This window comes from Salmo trutta, chromosome 27, assembly GCF_901001165.1.
Source record: "Salmo trutta chromosome 27, fSalTru1.1, whole genome shotgun sequence".
Taxonomy (NCBI): domain Eukaryota; kingdom Metazoa; phylum Chordata; class Actinopteri; order Salmoniformes; family Salmonidae; genus Salmo; species Salmo trutta.
The window spans coordinates 26832622-26854760 of record NC_042983.1 but is presented as its reverse complement, the minus strand read 5'-3'; the positions used below and the strand labels follow the sequence as shown (position 1 = coordinate 26854760).

The 22139-nt window shown below is 41.5% G+C and overlaps 2 protein-coding genes across 7 annotated transcripts; one reads left to right on the top strand and one right to left on the bottom strand.

Moving 5' to 3' along the window:
* Positions 1–1526: 1526 nt before the first annotated feature.
* Positions 1527–9318, bottom strand: LOC115164765 (N-acylethanolamine-hydrolyzing acid amidase). The gene is made up of 11 exons (XM_029717540.1): positions 8996–9318; positions 8430–8594; positions 8128–8251; positions 7852–7942; positions 7684–7769; positions 7390–7562; positions 5129–5191; positions 4975–5041; positions 3778–3806; positions 3322–3391; positions 1527–1899 (listed from the first exon to the last, which is right to left on the bottom strand). The coding sequence occupies exons 1-11, from the start codon at positions 9160–9162 to the stop codon at positions 1879–1881; spliced, it is 1056 nt and encodes a 351-aa protein (XP_029573400.1). The 5' UTR covers positions 9163–9318; the 3' UTR covers positions 1527–1878.
* A 738-nt stretch (positions 9319–10056) lies between these two features.
* Positions 10057–20683, top strand: LOC115164766 (flavin reductase (NADPH)). Of its 6 annotated transcripts, none has more exons than XM_029717543.1 (5): positions 10057–10150; positions 12251–12406; positions 12575–12776; positions 13048–13212; positions 20404–20567. In XM_029717543.1, exons 2-5 carry the CDS (start codon positions 12272–12274, stop codon positions 20565–20567), a joined length of 666 nt encoding a protein of 221 aa, XP_029573403.1. In that variant the 5' UTR covers positions 10057–10150; positions 12251–12271. The 6 variants fall into 6 exon arrangements, with proteins under 6 accessions (XP_029573403.1, XP_029573405.1, XP_029573401.1 ...); XM_029717545.1 differs by having other exon boundaries at positions 10118–10172; XM_029717541.1 differs by lacking the exon at positions 10057–10150 and adding an exon at positions 10959–11053.
* The last annotated feature ends 1456 nt before the right edge of the window (positions 20684–22139 follow it).

The following is a 22139-nucleotide window of genomic DNA, read 5'->3' as shown; positions in this document are numbered from 1 at the left end:
TAAATTAAGTGTAGTGTCGTTTCCTTTTTTAGGTTTCCTGCTGCAAACCTGCATCCCAACACCTGGTGCCAGTGCTCTACCTGGATGAATTCAACACACTGATCATCTCCTCTGTGTATCTGACCCGGGACTGCAGCTGCACACCAGCCATCAACCCCCATCGCTGTCTTACTTGACCTGTCCATTCTCCAACTGCTTTATACATTAGATTCTACATTTTATATTCTGTGCATGGTCATGTTCCCATGAAACCCATCACCCTACTAACTAAACATATGTCCATTCTCAATGTTATATATTATGTATGGTCATGCTCACATCACTGATGTTGCAGATCAAAACATTGGGTTTTGAGGTGTTACTTTGAATGTCTCGTTGCTCATCTAGTTTTGGGATTTCTTTCAAACTATAAATCACATTATTGTTCATGGAATAGACCTACTGTATTGTATAGTTGTTAGGGCTGACATGCAAAGCATCATTGTGTTTTTTGTCAAAACAGCTTCATTACGTTTAGAAAATAGTGTTTAATCCTGTGTAAGGTTCTATCATTCATGTACTTTATCAGCTCTGAAAGATGTAAAAGGTATACTTTGTACTTACAAAAATATTTTCAGGCTTTGACATGTTGTTACATACGACTCTTGAAGGAGGGAACGCAACACCCTGCTACACTCAACTCCCCGTGGAGTGAAAGAGGTATGTGATTGCAGGTAAGGATGACAGAGGCAGAGAATATTACTGTTTACTGGGAATTTATTTCCTTAACACGGTAATGTGGGGAAAAGGGGCTGGACGGAACAAAGCAAAGAAAATTAAAGAGTCCTCGCTTCTACCTTACCTGCCTACCCACTACTTACCTAACTTTAACACCACCTGGCACGCCAACCAAAATACTGGGGGTGGTCCGCCAAGGTCTTACCTAGTGTGCATAGACAGAGTACATACTACGGGAATATGTCTGCCCGCAGGCCTCTTGCCTAAGCACTCCCAAGGTGCCTTCCCCTTCCCCCATGGGAACAAATTAAATAACTTCAAAGTGAATAATTTCAATAATCACAAACCCATTCCTTTCGGCCTACACATACCTCAGCAGGACCGGCTACAAAATCCTTCACAAAAAGTTATACAGACCAACAACGAAACACAGGACATACAAAGAAGCTCTTTCCTGACAAAGGAACACTGGCTTTTATCCAGCTGCAGGAGTCTGTAATTGCAGACAGCTGTATCTCCTGACGAGAGGGCGGGACAAGAGCTCCAACCCGCAATGGGGCCGACCAATCAGCTGCTTGGGGGAATCCATTTTCCTGAAATGCACACATACATAGACACAAACCCACAACACAGAAACTGGGGAACGTAACACGTGTTTTAACATTCTTCTCTAAATAAGGAATATTTCACATGCAGGCACCAGAGACATTGTTTCTGTATTATTTCTAAAATTCAAAATGTTTGTATTACGATGTATTCATTTTGTGGCAGTAACAGTAGCTCTCTGCTAGGTCAATAATGTAGAGACATTGAATTTTTATTACAAGTTTTATTATTCATTTTGACAGTGGATGGTCTGTATAATTCACATAAGGCATTTTATGTTGCATGAAATCATCAAAATTAAATGAGCTTTATTTAAATATAATCATGTTCACCACTCTAAAATACTAGACTCAATGTGTGTGGACATAATCGTAATTAATATTTCCAAATCACATTTTGGGTAAAAAAGAGATTAATTTGATCACCTAAAAAAATACATGACAAATAACTCATGGAATAAAAAAATAAAAAAGGAAGGCACTTTTAATGCAGAAAATCTCTGCTCTGCCCTTTCTGGACAACAACATAATCATGGTTTTGGTCCACGACTCAGCTTTATTCATTGCTATGGCAGCCCTGGAAACACAGGAAACAGAAGGTTAAATCAACAACCACAATGATGCTTTGCATGTCAGACAAATGTTTTGATCAGCAATATCAGTGATGTGAGCATGACCATACATAATGCATTAGGTCTAATTTACAGAACTTTACACCATAGTATAGAACATTGAGAATGGACATATGCTTAGTTAGTAGGGCAATGGGGTTAATATAATTACATTATATAAAGCATACTGTAAGTAAATCAACTATTACTAAGTAACCAACTATAATGTTTTTTAAAATGTATTTTACCTTTATTTAACTAGGCAAGTCAGTTAAGAACAAATTCTTATTTTCAACGACGTCCTAGGAACAGTGGGTTAACTGCCTTGTTCAGGGGCAGAACGACAGATTTGTACATTGTCAGCTCGGGGATTCGAACTTGCAACCTTTCGGTTACTAGCCCAACGCTGTGTATTGTATTGGGACTAGGGCTGTCAAACAATTTAAAACAATCGAGTTAAATCGCAGAATTTGCTGTGATTAATCACAATTAATCGCAAATTGAGAATTTGTTCAAATTGGAGCTGTAAATTAAGATTGTTTTTATACAGATAGCCTTACAAGAATATTGACGTCTTGATTTTGTTCAGCGTAACGGTTAGCAAAATCAGGTTCATTTATAAAGCACACTTTCTTTAACCTCGATGAGTATGTTTACATGCACACTAATACAACTGATTATGCAATAGTCATGTAAACACCTTACTCTGCTCATCTTAATTGGTGTAAGGTCAAAATCGAAGTGAGCATAAGCTGATATATATTTTTTTTACTTTCTAATTATTAGGACATCTAAACACCTTAATCTGCATTCCAGCAGTGTATCTAATCTGCACATGTGCTAGCAGCAGCCAAGCGATCCTCCCTCTTTAGCTCAGTGAAGTGAGTTGGGAACAACTGAATGTATGCGTCTTAAAAGTAGTTTTCACATACAAACTTTATATGTCCGTACTCAGAATCAAATATGCTTCTCAAAAATAACATGGTCGCTGTGGTAGAACGTTTATTTTGATTGCCGATTTTCTGCTTTTAAGACCGTGCCATCAGGTAGCCTGATTTCAGATGTGTCCATGCAAACAGGATAATTAGGGAAATCTTTCTTCTTGCAAAGCATGTAAACGTTTTAATTGAATTATTAATCTGACTATCCACATTAATCACATTATTGTGTGCATGTAACCATACTCAACGTCAACTTGTTTTGACATCGCATTGTTTTAGCTGTATAGATGATGTATTTTGGTTGTTTTCAGAGGATTTTCAATGCTTTCTGACAATGCGATTAATCACGATACACTGACATTACAAAAAGTTAACTGATGAACTAAGACAGCCCTAATTGGGACACAACCGAGGGCCAATGATTAGACCTGTCAGTAGTTCCATTACCTCTGGTCTGACCTCTGTGTTGTATTTCTCAGGGCTGGCTGCACTCATTGTTGTTGTGAAAACAGTAATCCTGAGAAACAAGGAACATATTTTTAATATAAGACACACCATCTACCCACAGAAAGTTATATGAAACATACAAATCACAATTAGTGCATGTATGGATAAGATGTATGGGTAAGATGGAAACCTACTTAAATACCAGTGTGACATGAAAAGCTTCAAAACAGGGACAATTCTACTCAGATCTTCAGTGGCAATATACTACAGCCATTTTTTCAGACAGTTTCATAACAGAGGCCTATTAACTTTATTGCTGTGGTAAGGCAAAGGGAAGTGAAAGCAATGTTCGTTGCACAAGAAACCCTCCCTCCTGCTGCTCACACACAGTGATTCACATTGGGGAATGCCACAGAGAGAAATGAGGACATAATAAACAAACGTCTTCTTCCTTACCTGTTACATACTGGGTTCATTGACAGGACCTGGGAGACAAAATTACTGATTTAAGATGCTTAAACCATTTATAAAAATAAAAAAAATAGTTATACTCAGGCGCCTTTTTTTCTTTAAAAAAACCCAAAATAAATATCTTATTTACATAATTATTCAGACCCTTTGCTATGAGACTCAAAAGAGTCCACCTGTGGTAAATTCAATTGAATGGACATGATTTGGAAAGGCACACACCTGTCTATATAAGGTCTCACAGTTGACAGTACGTCAGAGGAAAAACAACAAGCTATGAGGTCGAAGGAATTGTCAGTAGAGCTCCGAGACAGAATTGTGTCGAGGCAGAGATCTGCATGTCTGCAGCATTAAAGGTCCCCAAGAAAACTGTGGCCTCCATCATTCTTAAATGGAAGAAGTTTGGAACCACCAAGACTTCCTAGAGCTGGCCAAACTGAGCAATCAGGGAAGAAGGGCCTTGGTCAGGGAAGTGACCAAGAACCCGAATGTCACTCTGACAGAACTCCAGAGTTCCTCTGCGGAGATGGGAAACCTTCCAGAAGGACAACCATCTCTGCAGCACTCCACCAATCAGAGATCCTTGATGAAAACCTGCTCCAGAGCGCTCAGGACCTCAGACTGGGGCCAAGGTTCACCTTCCAACAGGACAACGACCCTAAGCACACAGCCAACCAGTCTCTGAATGTCCTTGAGTGGCCCAGCCAGAGCCCGGACTTGAACCCGATCTAACATCTCTGGAGAGACCTGAAAAGAGCTGTGCAGTGACGCTCCCCATACAACCTGACAGGGCTTGAGAGGATCTGCAGAGAAAAATGGGAGAAACTCCCCAAATACAGGTGTGCCAAGCTTGTAGCGTCATACCCAAGAAGACTTGAGGCTGTAATCGCTGCCAAAGGTGCTTCAACAAAGCACTGAGTAAAGGGTCTGAATACTTATGTAAACGTGATATTTCAGTTTTTTATATATAATAAATTTGCAAACATTTCAAAAAAACAGTTTTGGCTTTGTCATTATTATTCCACAAAATGTGGAAAAAGTCAAGGGGTCTGAATACTGCATTTCTGAATTTGCTATTAGGATAACTTGTAATCAAATATAGTCAATGATACAGTATAACATTGTCAAATGTAATACTATCAAAACAAATATTCACCAATAGCATACAAGCATCTATCTACTTGCCTTATACATTGTATCCATATTGATATTATCTTGACCAGTTGCATTTAATGCTTTGTTGGCTGCATCTCTGGAAGAAAGATACATAAGCCATCCATTCACATGAAATCAATTAAAATGCAATTATGGAGTCATGTAAAGTGAGCATTATGCTTACCTGCGATGATCCTTTGCAGGAGGCGGCAGCCAGTGATCGAAGTTGGTCTCTACTCTGAACCACCTATAGTAGGAAAGGACACTACACTTAATTTACACATTCAAGAGTGAACACCCCGATATGTTTTGGCATCTTATTTTAAAAGCCCAATATCTGCTGATAGTATTGTAATACATTACATTTGCTTATTCTTGTATAATGAAAAGCGAATTATCTAAAAGTGCATAAAATACAAGTTAATAGAAAAATATATTTTTTAAACTAATATATTTTTTAAACTAATATATATATATATAAAGCTTGTTAGTGCTGAGGTGTGAGTGAAGTTGAGTTGCAAACATCTTTTCCAAGACTTTTTAAAATTTTAAACTCAGACAAAACAGAGATGCAGGTTCTAAGTCCCAAGAAACAAAGAGATCTTCTGTTGGATCTGACAATTAATATTGATGATTGTACAGTCATCTCAAATTAAACTGAAGGACCTAGTCGTTACTCTGGACCCTAATCTCTCTTTTGACGAACATATCAAGGACAGCTTTTTTCCATCTACGTAACATTGCAAAAATCAGAAACTCTGTCCAAAAATGATGCAGAAAAATGTATCCAAGCTTTTGTCACTTCTAGATTAGACTACTGCAATGCTCTACTATCTGGCTACCTGGATAAAGCACTAAATAAACCTCAGTTAGTGCTTAACACGGCTACTAGAATCTTGACTAGAACCCCAAAATTTGATCATATTACTCCAGTGCTAGCCTTTCTACACTGGCTTCCTGTTAAGGCTTGGGCTGATTTCAAGGTTTTACTCTGAACCTACAAAGCATTACATGGGCTTGCTCCTACCCATCTTTCCGATTTGGTCCTGCCGTACATACCTACACGTACACTATGGTCACAAGATGCAGACCTCCTTGTCCCTAGAATTTCTAAGCAAACAGCTGGAGGCAGGGCTTTCTCCTATAGAGCTCCATTTTATGGAATGGTCTGCCTATCCATGTTTGAGACGCAGACTCGGTCTCGACCTTTAAGTCTTTATTGAAGACTCATCTCTTCAGTAGGTCCTATGATGAGTGTAGTCTGGCCCAGGGGTGTGAAGGTGAATGGAAAGGCACGAGAGCGACGAATCGCCCTTGCTGTCTGCCTGGCCCGTTCCCCTCTCTCCACTGGGATTCTCAGCCTCTGACCCTATTATGGGGGCTGAGTCACTGGCTTACTGGTGCGCTTCCATGCCGTCCCTGGGAGGGGTGCGTCACTTGAGTGGGTTGAGTCACTGACGTGATCTTCCTGTCCAGGTTGGCGCCCCCCTCGGGTTCGTGCTGTGGGGGAGATCTTTGTGGGCTATACTCGGCCTTGTCTCAGCGTAGTAAGTTGGTGGTTTGAAGATATCCCTCTAGTGGTGTGGGGGCTGTGCTTTGGCAAAGTGGGTGGGGTTATATCCTGCCTGGTTGGCCCCGTCCGGGGGTATCGTCGGATGGGGCCACAGTGTCTCCCGACCCCTCCTGTCTCAGCCTCCAGTATTTATGCTGCAATAGTTTGTGTGTCAGGGGGCTAGGGTCAGTCTGTATATCTGGAGTATTTCTCCTGTCTTATCTGGTGTCCTGTGTGAATTTAAGTATGCCTGGCCTGGTGACTCCTTGCTGTCCCCAGTCCACCTGGTCGTGTTGTTACTCCAGTTTCAACTGTTCTGCCTGCAGCTATGGAACCCTGACCTGTTCACCGGACGTGCTACCTTGTCCCGGACCTGCTGTCTCTAACTCTGAATGATCGGGTATGAAAAGCCAACTGACATTTACTCCTGAGGTGCTGACCTGTTGCACCCTCTACAACCACTGTGATTATTATTATTAGACTCTGCTGGTCATCTATGAACGTTTGAACATCTTGGCCATGTACTGTTATAATCTCCACCCGGCACAGCCAGAAGAGGACTGGCCACCCCTCAGAGCCTGGTTCCTCTCTAGGTTCCTGCCTTTCTAAAGGAGTTTTTCCTAGCTACCATGCTTCTACATCTGCATTGCTTGCTGTTTGGGTTTTATGCTGGATTTCTGTATAGCACTTTGTGACATCAGCTGATGTAAAACGGGCTTTATAAATACATTTGATTGATTGATTGATTGATTGACTTAAGATAAAAATGGGAGGTTGGAAATATGGGTCAGACTCAATGATAAAAGTTAGCATAACTCGGCTTTATAAATCTCAGCAGCTCTTAAAACAAACTAGTACAATTTGTGTTATGGAAGAGACCCCTCATTTCCTACCCTCCATTTAAGGGTTCCAGTGGCCAGATATCAGCTGGGCCCTTCCTGTCCCTGGTGACCACCACTCCTTCCCCAGGCTTTACCCCGGCAACGATGTAGTACACACTTGTGATGATTGGGATCTTGGACAGCCGCATCACAGCATCCTGAAAGTCTGCTGCTTCCTCCAACGTCTGAAGAAAAACAAGAAAGGACAAGCCACAATAGTAGGTTAATAGACAAGCCATAATAGTAATTTGTGGTTAGCAAAGTGTTGATTTTTGTGGATGTTAATGGTTAAACTTCCTGACTTACCTCTCTCACCAGCCAGCTGACTGGAGATCTTTTCAGCAGGAAAGCAGAGACCCAATTCTTCCACCAATTCCACCAGTGGTCTTCACCTGATGATAACACACTGCCTTAAATGACTGACTCACACCTTTATGGATGTGTCCCGGACAATTAGATAAAGTGAACCCTTACCACGCTGGTCACCAGAGACTGTGAATTTATTTGGACTCTGTCCGGTCCACAGCCCGACATAGCCAGCAAAAGACGTACCACGATAAGCCACCTGGAAAAGTTGAGTAATTAGGTGGTGATTTTACTTGACCCTTTTTCAGCCTAACATCACACTCCAGATTTACTTCACAGTGCCCAAACTAAGTTCTCTGGCATTATCGGCTGATTGACACCTTGGCCTTGCAGAAGTGAAACTGCAGATGTAAAGGTTGAGCTGTGTAACCATGTGTAACATACCGTTCCATTTTTCAGAAAGAGAACATTGATGGTGAGATTCCGGAGAATATCATGTGGGTAATCAAGGTTCCTGCCATGATACAAACGTCCACTTGTGTCCTGAGCTACAATACTAGTGCAAAACCTACGGATGCAATAGGAGTGTGTTAAGTCATGAAAGGGGGGGTTCTTACAACACATACTTTCATTCTTCTTCTTTGTGATTCTGACAACAAGAAGCTGTGACTACATTCTTGTTTCTACTGGTTGAATGGCATTTGTATCAGTAGGCCTACATGTAAAGCAGATCAATTCATACATACGCTGATATTTCATAGGCAAAGTTGAGAAGGATGACATCGGAAAGGCTCCCTCGAAAATATGAGGCCATTCCTCTGATCTCCCCTGCGTATGGAGGAGGTACATACTTCTCCAAGGCCTCCACAATCGGAGTTATCGCATGATGCACCCATTTTGGAACGGTGGCACTGCAACACATTTTTTTTTAAAAACGTTTTAGGTGTTCAAATTAATCAACACCATGCGCAACACATTGTGTGGGTCAACATACTGTATGCCTGCAGATATTCATACATAATTAAATTGCAAGCACTGATGTTATGCAAACAACATATCATGGCATATTTTCTCATATTTGACATATTGAATGGTAAGTGAAAATAAATGGTTAAGTCTGATCAATGTCCATATACTGAAGTAGAGGCAAAACTTCTGCAATTCAGGTTTAGGCTACATAATCAAAAGTCCTGTCCATCATGTGACTTTAAAGCAAAAATCGATATTTTACAGTTTGATACAAACATTATTAAACCAACTTTTGGAGGCAACTAGAACTTCTGTAAATAGGCATTCCGCCTTAAGCACTTACTCAATCACTTCAGCACCTGCTTTCACCAGGTAGTCGACATCAAAAACTTTAAATAGAGACGCCCATCGCACTTCTGGGGGATCATCCAAGCTGACGTTGACCACAGCTGGAGCGAAGTCTGACTCACATGAAACGACCAGACTGAGCAGGAGCAATGTTGACAACATCGTGCCCTTTTCGCGGATATGGCAGTAGCCTAGGAACTTGTGCGTTCCAATTCAAATGGTTGCAACTTCTCCATGACTTCCTTTGTTTCTCTTTTGGGGTAGTGCCTGTGAGCATGGTTAAAGGGGCAATCTGCGATTGTAACATACATTTTTGGACATTTACATGAATGATATATAGCAATGATTCTTGTAGAATATATCTTACAATCTATATCTTTGTTTGTAAACAAACTCTGTATAGCTTCAAAACATGGTTAAAACTTTGAATGATCTCATGGATGGTCAGTTCTTTCATCAATAGCTCTGTCTTTGAATTTCCGTGATTACGTTTCTCCAGCCTCAGCCGTTTGCCAAATCTGTGGCGTGTTGACCTTTGTTGGTGTTGTTTAAACTGCAGATTGCCGCTTCAAGGTGAGAGTAGATCATCTGACAACTGCCGTGGATCCAAGCCTGGTCTGCGTACAGTACGTTTTTACGTTCTGGAACGTTCAATTCAACGGAAACGGTGCTATACTGCACAACCAGTTGGGGAACGCTGTTAGCATGGCCACAGAACATACAATAACGTTCGGGGGTAACGAGTCGTTCAGTACAAACCGTTCTTCAACGTAGCAAACGTTCAAGCTAACTGAACGCACATCCAGTCTCAGAGCAAAACAGTTCCATTATAATTTTCTCATAAAAAAGCCTTTTTCGTTAAGCCTACATCAAAACAATGCTTCATAAGAAAGACATAATTGTGACTGTGATTACAAAAAGTAACATTGAGTATTTATATCGTGATGGGCTCAATCAAAAGACGAAACAATGTGAAACATTGCAGATCTTGAATGCATCCAAGTCACGTGCAAGTGTCTGTCTTTTTCCCAACGCAGTTTGAGCCAAAACCACGCCCCGTTATTCAGAGGGGCGTTCTACTACGCTCCCATTGGCTAGTTAGCGTTGTCTCACTCACAGGAGATCAGCGCAGAGACAGTGGCCTTCCAAGGTAAGGATGGAAACGGGAAAGTGTAAGTTAACAATTAGTTGCCAACCATAATGCAGGCCTATTATTATCATGTTTGGTAACATTTTCCCATGTATTTATTTTAAGAGTTTCAATGAGTTGTAAAAATGTCTCAGAACTCTGCTGAATTCCATCAATTGAAGGTCAGCTAAGTTTAGCTAGGCTACTTTTTATTTCACCTTTATTTAACCAGGTAGGCTAGTTGAGAACAAGTTCTCATTTGCAACTGCGACCTGGCCAAGATTAACCAAAGCAGTTCGACACATACAACAACACAGAGTAACACATGGAATAAACAAAACATACAGTCAATAATACAGTAGAACAAAAGAAAACAAAAAGTCTATATACAGTGAGTGCAAATGAGGTAAGCTAAGGCAATAAATAAGCCATGGTGGCGAAGGAATTACAATATAGCATATAATATATACTTAACGTTACTAGCTCGGTATTTTTAATTTGGTATATTATCCTTAGTAGTCTATCAGGTAAAAGCATATGCTTATTATTCATAATTTCTCAAATATTTATTAGCTAATAATTCAGTCGAATACGCTATGCTACAGCCATTGAATCTGTCTTTGAGCGTTAAGGGACGTTAATGGCTAGCTCTGTCCACGACATTATGTTATTTTATTTTTCAAACTTGAAATACAAGGGAAAACGTTATTAATGAGTGACTGAAATTTCGCGCTACGTGAGATTCACTTCCGGACTTGGAGAGCGCTCAAAGCGTTGTTGAACGCTCCTCTGAATAACGGGGCGTGGTTTTGGCTTAACTGGGTTGGGGAAAAGAATTACACAACACAACTTGGTTGTATGATGCCCTTTAATACATAAGCTTTTACATTACTGTTGGAGCAAACGGACTGTTTGATCGCATTTGTGAGTCAATTACCCTACATGGTTAGCCATGTTGCTATGCATGAACCATTTGGAGTATTGTAGATTGTGCAGGTAAAGCCTAACAGTTTACAAACCTTGTGTAATTTGGTCATCGCCAAGGGCTAGGACATGGGAAATTCAATCAAGTTTGCTGCAAAACATGAGTTATGAAATGAAACATGACATCTGTATATAAGATTATTCCTGTGCAGTGTAGCCAGAGTCTGGAGGTTATTTTCAGTGCATGTGGTGCCTATCAGATAAAATAAAATATATCTTCTGACATTTTCTAATTTCTTGGTTTGATTTTCATAATGCTGCCTTTTATATTCCTTGCGTTAGCTTACTGTCCATTGTCATTTCACAGTTGCAGAAATAATCATTTTCAGATGGATACAACACAGACAGTGTGATCAGACCTCATGTCACACAGTCAATTTTCCCCCTAGATTAATCCTGGTTTAATTCTGTCTACTGAAGGGCCTTACAGGCAAACGCAGGAGGCAGTCTATAAAAGTAATGAACAATCAATTCATGTTTTCTCAGTATTGCCTTTTAAATTTCAACAGTTCAAAGTCCAAGTTTACTTTTCAGATAACAAATCGGGGGTTTTCCTCACTGAAAATGTATCATATTTCATTATGATCAGCTTTGTTATGGCTCTCTATAAGGCTGTTTGTTATGCCCATTATGAAAAGAGATGCAGTTGGCTCTGGTGACATTGGGGTGGGTTGGTTTGTTAGTGGAATAATGAACAAGTACACACTGCCATCTACTGTGTAAATAGACCTCTTGTAAATGTCCATTTGACTGTGTGGCACGAGGTCTGATCACACTGTCTGTGTTGTATCCATCTGAAAATGATTATTTCTGCAACTATGAAATGATAATGGACAGTAAATGCAAATGGACATTTGTTGTAATAGAAGAATAAGAACTAATACATTTTAAGTTGATTATGTTTCAAGCAGTTATGAAAAATGTGGGTGTTGCTACACAGTCTATTCACGTGATAAGTCGTGCTACGCCCACTGCACACCCTTGCTTGTAAACTTGCACTGTTGTAAATGTGAGTTCATGCTTTTGTAACTTATCATCGTCGGGATTTCTGTTTACAGAAAAGTATCTGGCTATGGTTTGATTGACCCTCTGACTGTGAATGATTATATTTCATACATTATATTTATTTTATTTTAGAGTGCATTTCCGAGTGTCAAGATGAAGATAGCCGTGCTTGGAGCCACTGGACAGACGGGACAGTATCTGGTGAACCAAGCTCTTCAGCAGGGACACACTGTCACTGCCATTGTCAGGAACCCAGGGAAATTGACAGTGCAACATGATAAATTAAAGGTAAATAATGTAATGTCTTGTCTGAGCACCAATTGTATGTCTTTTTACATTTCCTCTGTAATGTACGCAGCAGTAATGTTTTTTTATAGAGGCTTTATGAAGTGTGATCCTTACCCCGGGCCTGAGATAGCCTATACCATAATACTGCTATTTTCTCTGTTCTGTCAGGTGGTTGAGGGCAATATCTTCTCAGAAGACAGCCTAAAACTTCACTTCCAAGGACAAGATGCAGTTATATCCTGCCTGGGGTTCCCTGCATCCTTTCTCTCCGGAGTCACTGGATACACCTTGTCTATGAGGGCCGCAGTAAACGCCATGAGAGAGGCCAAAGTGAACCGCATTATCACCATGACTTCATGGTACACTGACCGTAAGTAAAGTAAAATACAACTGATTACTTTTGAGAACAACTTGAGAATGTGTTCTATGTCAACTTACCTGGTAACTTACTTACTTAGGCCTCAATCCACCAAGGGATGAATAGAGCCTCACTAACCTGGTAAAATAAGGGTTAAATAAACAATGCCATGACTGTATTTCGTCAGTGATCATGTTGCCTTTTTAATGTACAAAGTCAGTTGCGTGTTTTTATCATTGTGAAACAGCATTCCCTTATCTTCTTCTCATTTTCATCCCCATAGCTAACTCTGGCACACAGTCATCTTACCTCATCCGCTTCCTGCTGCTGCCAATGATCCGAAGTGTCCTTAGCAATATGTTTGAGATGGAGCACTTTCTGAAGAAGACACAGGATGTTAACTGGACAGTTGTCAGGCCACCGGGTCTCAAGAATTTACCTGCCACAGGTAAGACAGATGAATAGGTTCTAGTTTAGATACACTATATATAAAGTGAGGGAAAAAAGTATTTGATCCTCTGCTGATTTTGTACGTTTGCCCACTGACAAAGAAATGATCAGTCTATAATTTTAATGGTAGGTTTATTTGAACAGTGAGAGACAGAATAACAACAAAAAAATCCAGAAAAACGCATGTCAAACATGTTATAAATTGATTGGCATTTTAATGAGGGAAATAAGTATTTCAGGGTCAGGGTTCCATAGCTGCAGGCAGAACAGTTGAAACTGGAGCAGCAGCACGGCCAGGTGAACTGGGGACAGCAAGGAGTCATCAAGCCAGGTAGTCCTGAGGCATGGTCCTAGGGCTCAGGTCCTCCGAGAGAGAGAAAGAAAGAGAGAATTAGAGAGAGCATATTTAAATTCACACAGGACACCGGAAAAGACAAGAGAAATACTCCAGATGTGACAGACTGACCCTAGCCCCCCTGACACATAAACTACTGCAGCATAAATACTGGAGGCTGAGACAGGAGGGGTCAGGAGACACTGTGGCCCCATCTGATGAAACCCCCGGACAGGGCCAAACAGGTAGGATATAACCCCACCCACTTTGCCGAAGCACAGCCCCCACACCACTGGAGGGATATCTCCAACCACCAACATACCATCCCGGGACAAGGCCGAGTATTGCCCACAAAGATCTCCGCCACGGCACAGCCCAAGGGGGGGCGCCAACCCAGACAGGAAGACCACGTCAGTGACTCAACCCACTCAAGTGACGCACCCCTCCCAGGGACGGCATGGAAGAACACCAGTAAGCCAGTGACTCAGCCCCCGTAATAGGGGTAGAGGCAGAGAATCCCAGTGGAAAGAGGGGAAACCGGCCAGGCAGAGACAGCAAGGGCGGTTCGTTGCTCCAGCCTTTCCGTTCACCTTCACACTTCTGGGCCAGACTACACTTAATCATAGGACCTACTGAAGATATGTGTCTTCAGTAAAGACTTAAAGGTTGAGACTGAGTCTGCGTCTCTCACATGGATAGGCAGACTATTCCATAAAAATTGAGCTCTATAGGAGAAAGCCCTGCCTCCAGCTGTTTGCTTAGAAATTCTAGGGACAATTAGGAGGCCCGCGTCTTGTGACCGTAGCGTACGTGTAGGTATGTACGGCAGGACCAAATCGGAAAGATGGGTAGGAGCAAGCCCATGTAATGCTTTGTAGGTTAGCAGTAAAACCTTGAAATCAGCCCTTGCCTTAACAGGAAGCCAGTGTAGGGAGGCTAGCACTGGAGTAATATGATCAAATTTTTGGGTTCTAGTCATTATAGCAGCCGTATTTAGCACTAACTGAAGTTTATTTAGTGCTTTATCCGGGTAGCCGGAAAGTAGAGCATTGCAGTAGTCCAACCTAGAAGTAACAAAGGCATTGTTCAGAAATGTGGTGGGTACTCTCTTCGTTCGCGGGACTTTATCCTGCTAACTGTTCCAAATGTCCGAACTGAATTTGGTAAAAGGGCTTTTATGTACTCTGCGCCATCGTCTTGGAATGCCTTACAAAATACTTTTAAACTGGAAGAACTTGTCCCGATTTGGTATTTTTAAATCACTGATGAATGATCTTGAGACTGATTCCCTGACATGTCAATGTTTTTAATTTGCTGTTTTTGATTTTGTTATATTCTTTGTTAATTCTATGGTTTTTACTAGATTAATTGTAGTTTTTCATGTTGTTTGTCTGTAATTTTTGTAATGACTTGGCGCTGCCTATCTTGGCCAGGATGCTCTTGAAAAAGAGATTTTAAATCTCAATGAGCCCTTCCTGGTTAAATAAAGGTTAAATAAAATAAAAAATAAATAAAATGGATACATTTTTCTGCGTCCTTTTTGGACAGAAAGTTTCTGATTTTTGCAATGTTACGTAGATGGAAAAAAGCTGTCCTTGAAACAGTCTTGATATGTTTTTCAAAAGAGAGATCAGGGTCCAGAGTAACGCCGAGGTCCTTCACAGTTTTATTTGAGACGACTGTACAACCATCCAGATTAATTGTCAGATTCAACAGAAGATCTCTTTGTTTTTTGGGACCTAGAACAAGCATCTCTGTTTTGTCCGAGTTTAAAAGTAGAACGTTTGCAGCCATCCACTTCCTTATGTCTGAGACACAGGCTTCTAGCGAGGGCAATTTTGGGGCTTCACCATGTTTCATTAATGTACAGCTGTGTGTCATCCGTATAGCAGTGAAATTTAACATTATGTTTTCGAATGACATCCCCAAGAGGTCAAATATATAGTGAAAACAATAGTGGTCCTAAAACGGAACCTTGAGGAACACCGAAATTTACAATTGATAAGTCAGAGGACAAACCATTCACAGAGACAAACTGATATCTTTCTGACAGATAAGACCTAAACCAGGCCAGAACTTGTCCATGTAGACCAATTTGGGTTTCCAATCTCTCCAAAAGAATGTGGTGATCGATGGTATCAAAAGCAGCACTAAGATCTAGGAGCACGAGGACAGACGCAGAGCCTCGGTCTGACGTCATTAAAAGGTAATTGTGCAGTCTCAGTGCTATGATGGGGTCGAAAACCAGACTGAAGCGTTTCGTATACATTGTTTGTCTTCAGGAAGGCAGTGAGTTGCTGCGCAACAGCTTTTTCTACAATTTTTGAGAGGAATGGAAGATTCGATATAGGCCGATAGTTTTTTATAATTTCTGGGTCAAGATTTGGCTTTTTCAAGAGAGGCTTTATTACTGCCACTTTTAGTGAGTTTGGTACACATCCGGTGGATAGAGAGCCGTTTATTATGTTCAACATAGGAGGGCCAAGCACAGAAAGCAGCTCTTTCAGTAGTTTAGTTGGAATAGGGTCCAGTATGCAGCTTGAAGGTTTAGAGGCCATGATTATTTTCATCATTGTGTCAAGAGATATAGTACTAAAACACTTTAGTGTCTCCCTTGATCCTAGGTCCTGGCAGGGTTGTGCAGACTCAGGACAACGGAGCTTTGGAGGAATACGCAGATTTAAAGAGGAGTCCATAATTTGCTTTCTAATGATCATGATCTTTTCCTCAAAGAAGTTCATGAATTCATTACTGCTGAAGTGAGAGCCATCCTCTCTTGGGGAATGCTGCTTTTTAGTTAACTTTGCGACAGTATCAAAAAGAAATTTCTTGTTCTTATTTACCTCAATTAAGTTGGAAAAATAGGATGATCGAGCAGCAGGGAGGGCTCTTCGATACTGCACGGTACTGTGTTTCCAAGCTAGTCGGAAGACTTCCAGTTTGGTGTGGCGCCAAACTTGTTATTGTGAAGTGGAAACTTCTAGGAGCAACAACAGCTCAGCCGGGAACTGGTATGCCACACAAGCTCACAGAACAGGACCGCCGAGTGCTGAAGCACATAGCGTGTAAAAATCATCTGTCCTCGGTTGCAACACTCACTACCAAGTTCCATATTGCCTTTGGAAGCGACGTCAGCACAAAAACTGTTCGTCGGGAGCTTCATGAAATGGGTTTCCATAGCCAAGCAGCCACACACAAGCCTAAGATCACCATGTGCAATGCCAAGCGTTGGCAGGAGTGGTGTAAAGCTTCTCTGGAGTGATGAATCATGCTTCACCGTGTGGCAGTCCGATGGCGAATCTGGGTTTGGCGGATGCCAGGAGAACGTTACCTGCCCCAATGCATAGTGCCAACTGTAAAGTTTGGTGGAGGAGGAATAATGGTCTGGGGCTGTTTTCCATGGTTCGGGCTAGGCCCCTTAGTTCCAGTGAAGGGAATTCTTAACGCTACAGCATACAATGGAATTCTAGACGATTCTGTGCTTCCGACTTTGTGGCAACAGTTTGGGGAAGGCCCTTTCCTGTTTCAGCATGACATTGCCCCCATGCACAAAGCGAGGTCCATACAGAAATAGTTTGTCGAGATCAGTGTGGAAAAACTTGACTGGCCTGCACAGAGCCCTGACCTCAACTCCATCGAACACCTTTAGGATGAATTGGAATGCAGACTGTGAGCCAGACCTAATCACCCTACATCAGTGCCTGACCTCACTAATGTTCTTGTGGCTGAATGGAAGCAAGTCCCTGCAGCAATGTTCCAACATCTAGTGGAAAGCCTTCCCAGAAGAGTGGAGGCTGTTATAGCAGCAAAAGGGTGACCAACTCCATTTTAATGCCCATGATTTTGGAATAAGATGTTCGATGAGCAGGTGTCCACATACACCTGCTCACAATGTAGTGTATACTGTATTCTGGAGCTGGGTTAAAGGCCAAGTGCAGTCAAAAACATGATTTTTCTGTGTTTTATATTTCCACACAATGAGGTTGGAATAATATTGTGAAAATGCTCATAATGCCCTTTTAGTGTAAGAGCTGCTTGAAAAGACTGTTGTGGTGGGATGGAGTTTTGGCCTGCCTGGTGATATCAGTAGGTAGTAAATTAGTAAAATGAGTCAATTGTGTTTTGGCCTGCCTGATTACTTCAGTAGGCAGTACATTATTAAATAGACCAATAAGAAAGAGAGTTCCAAACCTCTTTGCCAATATCAGCTAGTTTTCAGTTTTCCCCTCCCCACTCAGAACGCTCTGACAGTCCTAGCAAAATTCTTGCTTGAGAAATTGCTCTTTTTGACAATTTTAATTGAAAAGAATCACAGTAAGGTGTTTAATTGTTACCAATAAATTATTTGATATTGAGATGAAAACTGTTGCATTGCACCTTTTAAAGATTGTTCTAAAAGACTCCAACATTTTTGTTGTTACAGGATTAATTTTGTCATACAGTATGCATGTTTCTAAAATATTGACTTACAGTAATCACCTAAGTCATCACGTAAGACTGAACCACTTTCAGGTTCAGCAGTAACCCTCCATGGCTAGCTCTTTACAGTCGTACCCATATACAGGTTGAAAATGGCATTTGTACACTAATAAGATGATAATCTTGTTTATCCTGTACGTGCTGCCCCTCGGTCACTTCATCAGCTGGCATGGAATCTCATTCCACTGCTATGCTGATGACACCCAGCTGCATATAAAAACTGCTCCAAGTCCCTCTGATACATGTGCCCATCTGAACACCTGCCTTAAGGAGATGCAAAACTTCCTTCAACTGAACAGCAGCAAAACCAAGGCCCTACTTGTTGGCACCCCCTACCAGGTCCAGCACTCACCAATAACATACCTCACCATTGTAGGACAGAGCATCACTCTCTCCCCCTCAGTTTCCAATCTGGGTGTAAAGCTTGATTCCTCCCTAAACTTTGACAGCCACATCAAACAACTGTGTAAATTGTCGTTCTATCACCTCAAGAACTTTGCCAAACTCCGTCCCACCCTCACTCAGTCGGATGCAGAGAAGCTCATCCATGCCTTTATTTCCTCAAGGCTGGACTACTGCAACACACTCTTCATCAGGATCCCAGGCAGGAGTCTCCAGAAGCTCCATTACATCCAGAACAGCACTGCCAGGATCCTGATGAGAGTGCGGAAACACCATCACATCACCCCCATCCTAGCATCTCTGCACTAGCTCCCTGTCTCATTCTGGATTGTATTCAAAACACTCGGGCTGACTTTCCAGTGTATTCACGAAAACTGCTCTCCCTCCATAACCCCTATCAAGCGATAGCTGAGCTGTGCTCCTTAGGGGATCGGGGCGTTCAGCTTGACTGCCCCCAGCCTCTGGAATGCCCTCCCTGACCACCTGAAGGTACCAGACTCTGGGCTCCTTTAAAACAGGACTAAAGACCTTTCTCTTTAGGAAGGCTTTCTGTTGATAGCTGTGCTCCTTGGACAGTTGCACTGTCTAGTTATGTCCAATATTATTACCTTTTTTTACTATTTGTTTTTTATCTTTTATTTTTTGCACTTCGAGACTTCCATATATTGAAAAGCGCTTTACAAAATACATGATCATTATAAGCACCTAAATTGGAATTCAGTTGCTATGCTGTACATGATGTCAGAGCTGAAGGTCTCTGCTTCACAGCGCAGTATTGGTTTTGACTGACAGCGGTTCTGAACTTGAGCACCGTGCACGGCAAGAAGTTGCCCCCATCCCTTTTGCAAATGTTTTGTTTTCTGAGTGAAGGAAAATAAATAAAGAGGACTCAATGTATTTTTGAAAAATGAGACATTGAAGATTATAATAAATACCGCTTTGATGTCATAAAAGCAAGCCAATGTGTCAACGTTTATGAGCACTATGCTTGATGTACAGTTACAAGATGACATGGCGTCTTTCCCTGAATTGTTCTGAACAGAATGAGCCTATGTTTGTTGTATTGTGAAGAAATTTGGCAGGGAACATGCATCTGAATGCAGTTGTGACTCTATCCTATGTGGACCAAAATTACCATCTGCTTGTCTGAATTGCCTCGTGAAAGCCTACTACTCTAAAATCGTATTTTGTAACTTAGCTAGCCGTGTTGGCAATAGGACACACTTTCAAATGATGCCCACCTGACTCAGATTGCGATTTATAATGGACCGTTTCTGGAATGCGTAAACAACAAGAGTAATTGTGTGATGGTGGGGATGCAGAGCTCTGTTCCAAACAAAACAACTACAAGTGTGCTTGCTCTAGTTCCTCAACAGCACAGCTAGGAGAGTTCAAAATAGCACCTTATAGTTGAAGACTCTTCTTTGAGTCATAAAAGTACATTGAACTGACATAGGAACTGTGTACACTTTAGAGAGGTGTGTGGGCACTTGGAGACACCAGTTAGTCCTCTCACTCAAACCCTTGTCATTGTTTAGTCTTATGTTGCACCTACCCCAAATTACCATGAATATTCTTATGTTACTGAATGTATCCAGAGTATTTTCAGATTTGGTTGATCAACAAATGCAGCACCAAGTACAGTAAATGTAAAATGCACATAAAATCAGCAGCGTAATGTTTGGACTCCATGTCAGAGCTCGATGTCAGACAGCTAATCTGTCTTGTGTCAGATTAGCTGTTTTGTCCTCATTTTAGCCTAATGATTTTCCCATAATCTAAACGTTTCCCTTTTGATTGCTACCATGGTTATTGCTACCATGGCCAATTCCCATAAGTGTAAAGGTTTAATTTAGTCATAGTTCTGTCTTCTGAGAAAAGTGCAGGGACTTGTGGTAGTGAAATGGACCTCTTATCCAATCATAATGATGATGGGAACAAATGGGTCTCTATTTACTTTGTTCTTTTCACTAGGTAAAGAGTTCCTTACCCACGAGGGCTACTTTGTTCCTGACTCCAATGGCCTGCCTATAGGAAGTGCTGTAGGAAGGGGTGATGTGGCTCGTTTCATGCTCTTCCTCCTCAACACCGATGTCTGGTTCAACAAAGCGGTTGCCATCACAACCAAAAATGAATGAAACGCTATCAATGTTCTGTTTGTTTCAGCTTTTAATTGTAATATTGTTTACCATCTTGTGCTATTTTCATTATTGTGAAAATGTTATTAAATGTGTTTCTGCTGGTTTGAGCAAAATGTGTAAATGTTTTTATTCCATTTATGATGTGGAGTTTGTTACCCTATAAAGACATAAGCTATATTTTTGTGACTTGGCATGAAGCAAACATTTAAAATGGTAGAAAAAGTCATTGAAGTCTAGGGACTCTGAAAAATAAATTACATAATTTTAAGTATTTTGCTCAATTACAGTGCATTCAGAAAGTATTCAGACCCCTTGACTTTTTCCACATTTTGTTATGTTACAGCCTTATTCTAAAGTGGATTATATAGTGTTTTCCTCTCTGCAATCTACACACAATACCCCATAATGACAACTCAAAAACAGGTTTTTAGACATTTTTGCAAATGTATAAAAAAAATGTACTTAAATATCACATTTACATAGGTATTCAGACCCTTTACTCAGTACTTTGTTGAAGCACCATTGGCAGCAATTACAGCCTCGAGTCTTCCAGGGTATGACTCTACAAGCTTGGCACACCTGTTTCTCCCATTCTTCTGTGCAGATCCTCTCAAGCTCTGTCAGGTTGGATGGGGATCGTCACTGCACAGCTATTTTCAGGGTTCTCCAGAGATGTTTGCTCGGGTTCAAGTCCGGGCTCTGGCTGGGCCACTCAAGGACATTCCGAGACTTGTCCCGAAGCCAATCTTGTGTTGTCTTGGCTGTGTGCTTAGGGTTGTTGTCCTGTTGGAAGGTGAATTTTCACCCAGTCTGAGGTCCTGAGCTCTCTGGAGCGGGTCTTCATCAAGAACCTGTCTGTACATCAGAACCTGTCTATGCTTCACCATACGGGATGGTGCCAGGTTTCCTCCAGATGTGACACTAGGCAATCAGGCCAAATAGTTCAATCTTGGTTTCATCAGACCAGAGAATCTTGTTTCTCATGGTCTGAGAGTCTTTAGGTGTCTTTTGGCAAACTCCAAGCGGGATGTCATGTGCCTTTTACTGAGGAGTGGCTTCCGTCTGGCCACTCTACCATAAAGTGCTGATTGGTGGAGTGCTGCAGAGATGGTTGTCCTTCTGGAAAGTTCTCCCATCTCCATAGGGGATCTCTGGAGCTCTGTCAGAGTGACCTTCGGGTTCTTGCTCACCTCCCTGACCAAGGCCCTTCTCCCCCGATTGCTCAGTTTGGCCAGGTGGCCAGCTCTAGGAAGAGTCTTGGTGGTTCCAAACTTCTTCCATTTAAGAATGATTGAGGCCACTGTTCTTGGGGACCTTCAATGCTGCAGACATTTTTTGGTACCCTTGCCCAGATCTGTGCCTCGACACAATCCTGTCTCGGAGTTCTACAGGCAATTCCTTCGACCTCATGGCTTGGTTTTTGCTCTGACATGCACTTTCAACTGTGGGACCTTACATAGACAGGTGTATGCCTTTCCAAATCATGTCCAATCATTTGAGTTTACCACAAGTGGACTCCAATCAACTGTAGAAACATCAATGGAAACAGGATGCACCTGAGCTCAATTT

What these genes read in the sequence shown, in the direction of transcription:
- LOC115164765 (XM_029717540.1), bottom strand. Translation starts at nt 9,162, where the DNA reads ATGTTGTCAACATTGCTCCTGCTCAGTCTGGTCGTTTCATGTGAGTCA. An exon ending in CTGGAACCCTTAAATGGAGG is followed by an intron (nt 5,192 to 7,389) that starts GTAGGAAATGAG and finishes TTCCTACTATAG; the next exon opens with GTGGTTCAGAGTAGAGACCA. An exon ending in ACACAGAGGTCAGACCAGAG is followed by an intron (nt 1,900 to 3,321) that starts GTAATGGAACTA and finishes CTGTGTTTCCAG; the next exon opens with GGCTGCCATAGCAATGAATA.
- LOC115164766 (XM_029717546.1), top strand. Translation starts at nt 12,272, where the DNA reads ATGAAGATAGCCGTGCTTGGAGCCACTGGACAGACGGGACAGTATCTG. An exon ending in TGCAACATGATAAATTAAAG is followed by an intron (nt 12,407 to 12,574) that starts GTAAATAATGTA and finishes CTGTTCTGTCAG; the next exon opens with GTGGTTGAGGGCAATATCTT. An exon ending in CAAGAATTTACCTGCCACAG is followed by an intron (nt 13,213 to 20,403) that starts GTAAGACAGATG and finishes TCTTTTCACTAG; the next exon opens with GTAAAGAGTTCCTTACCCAC.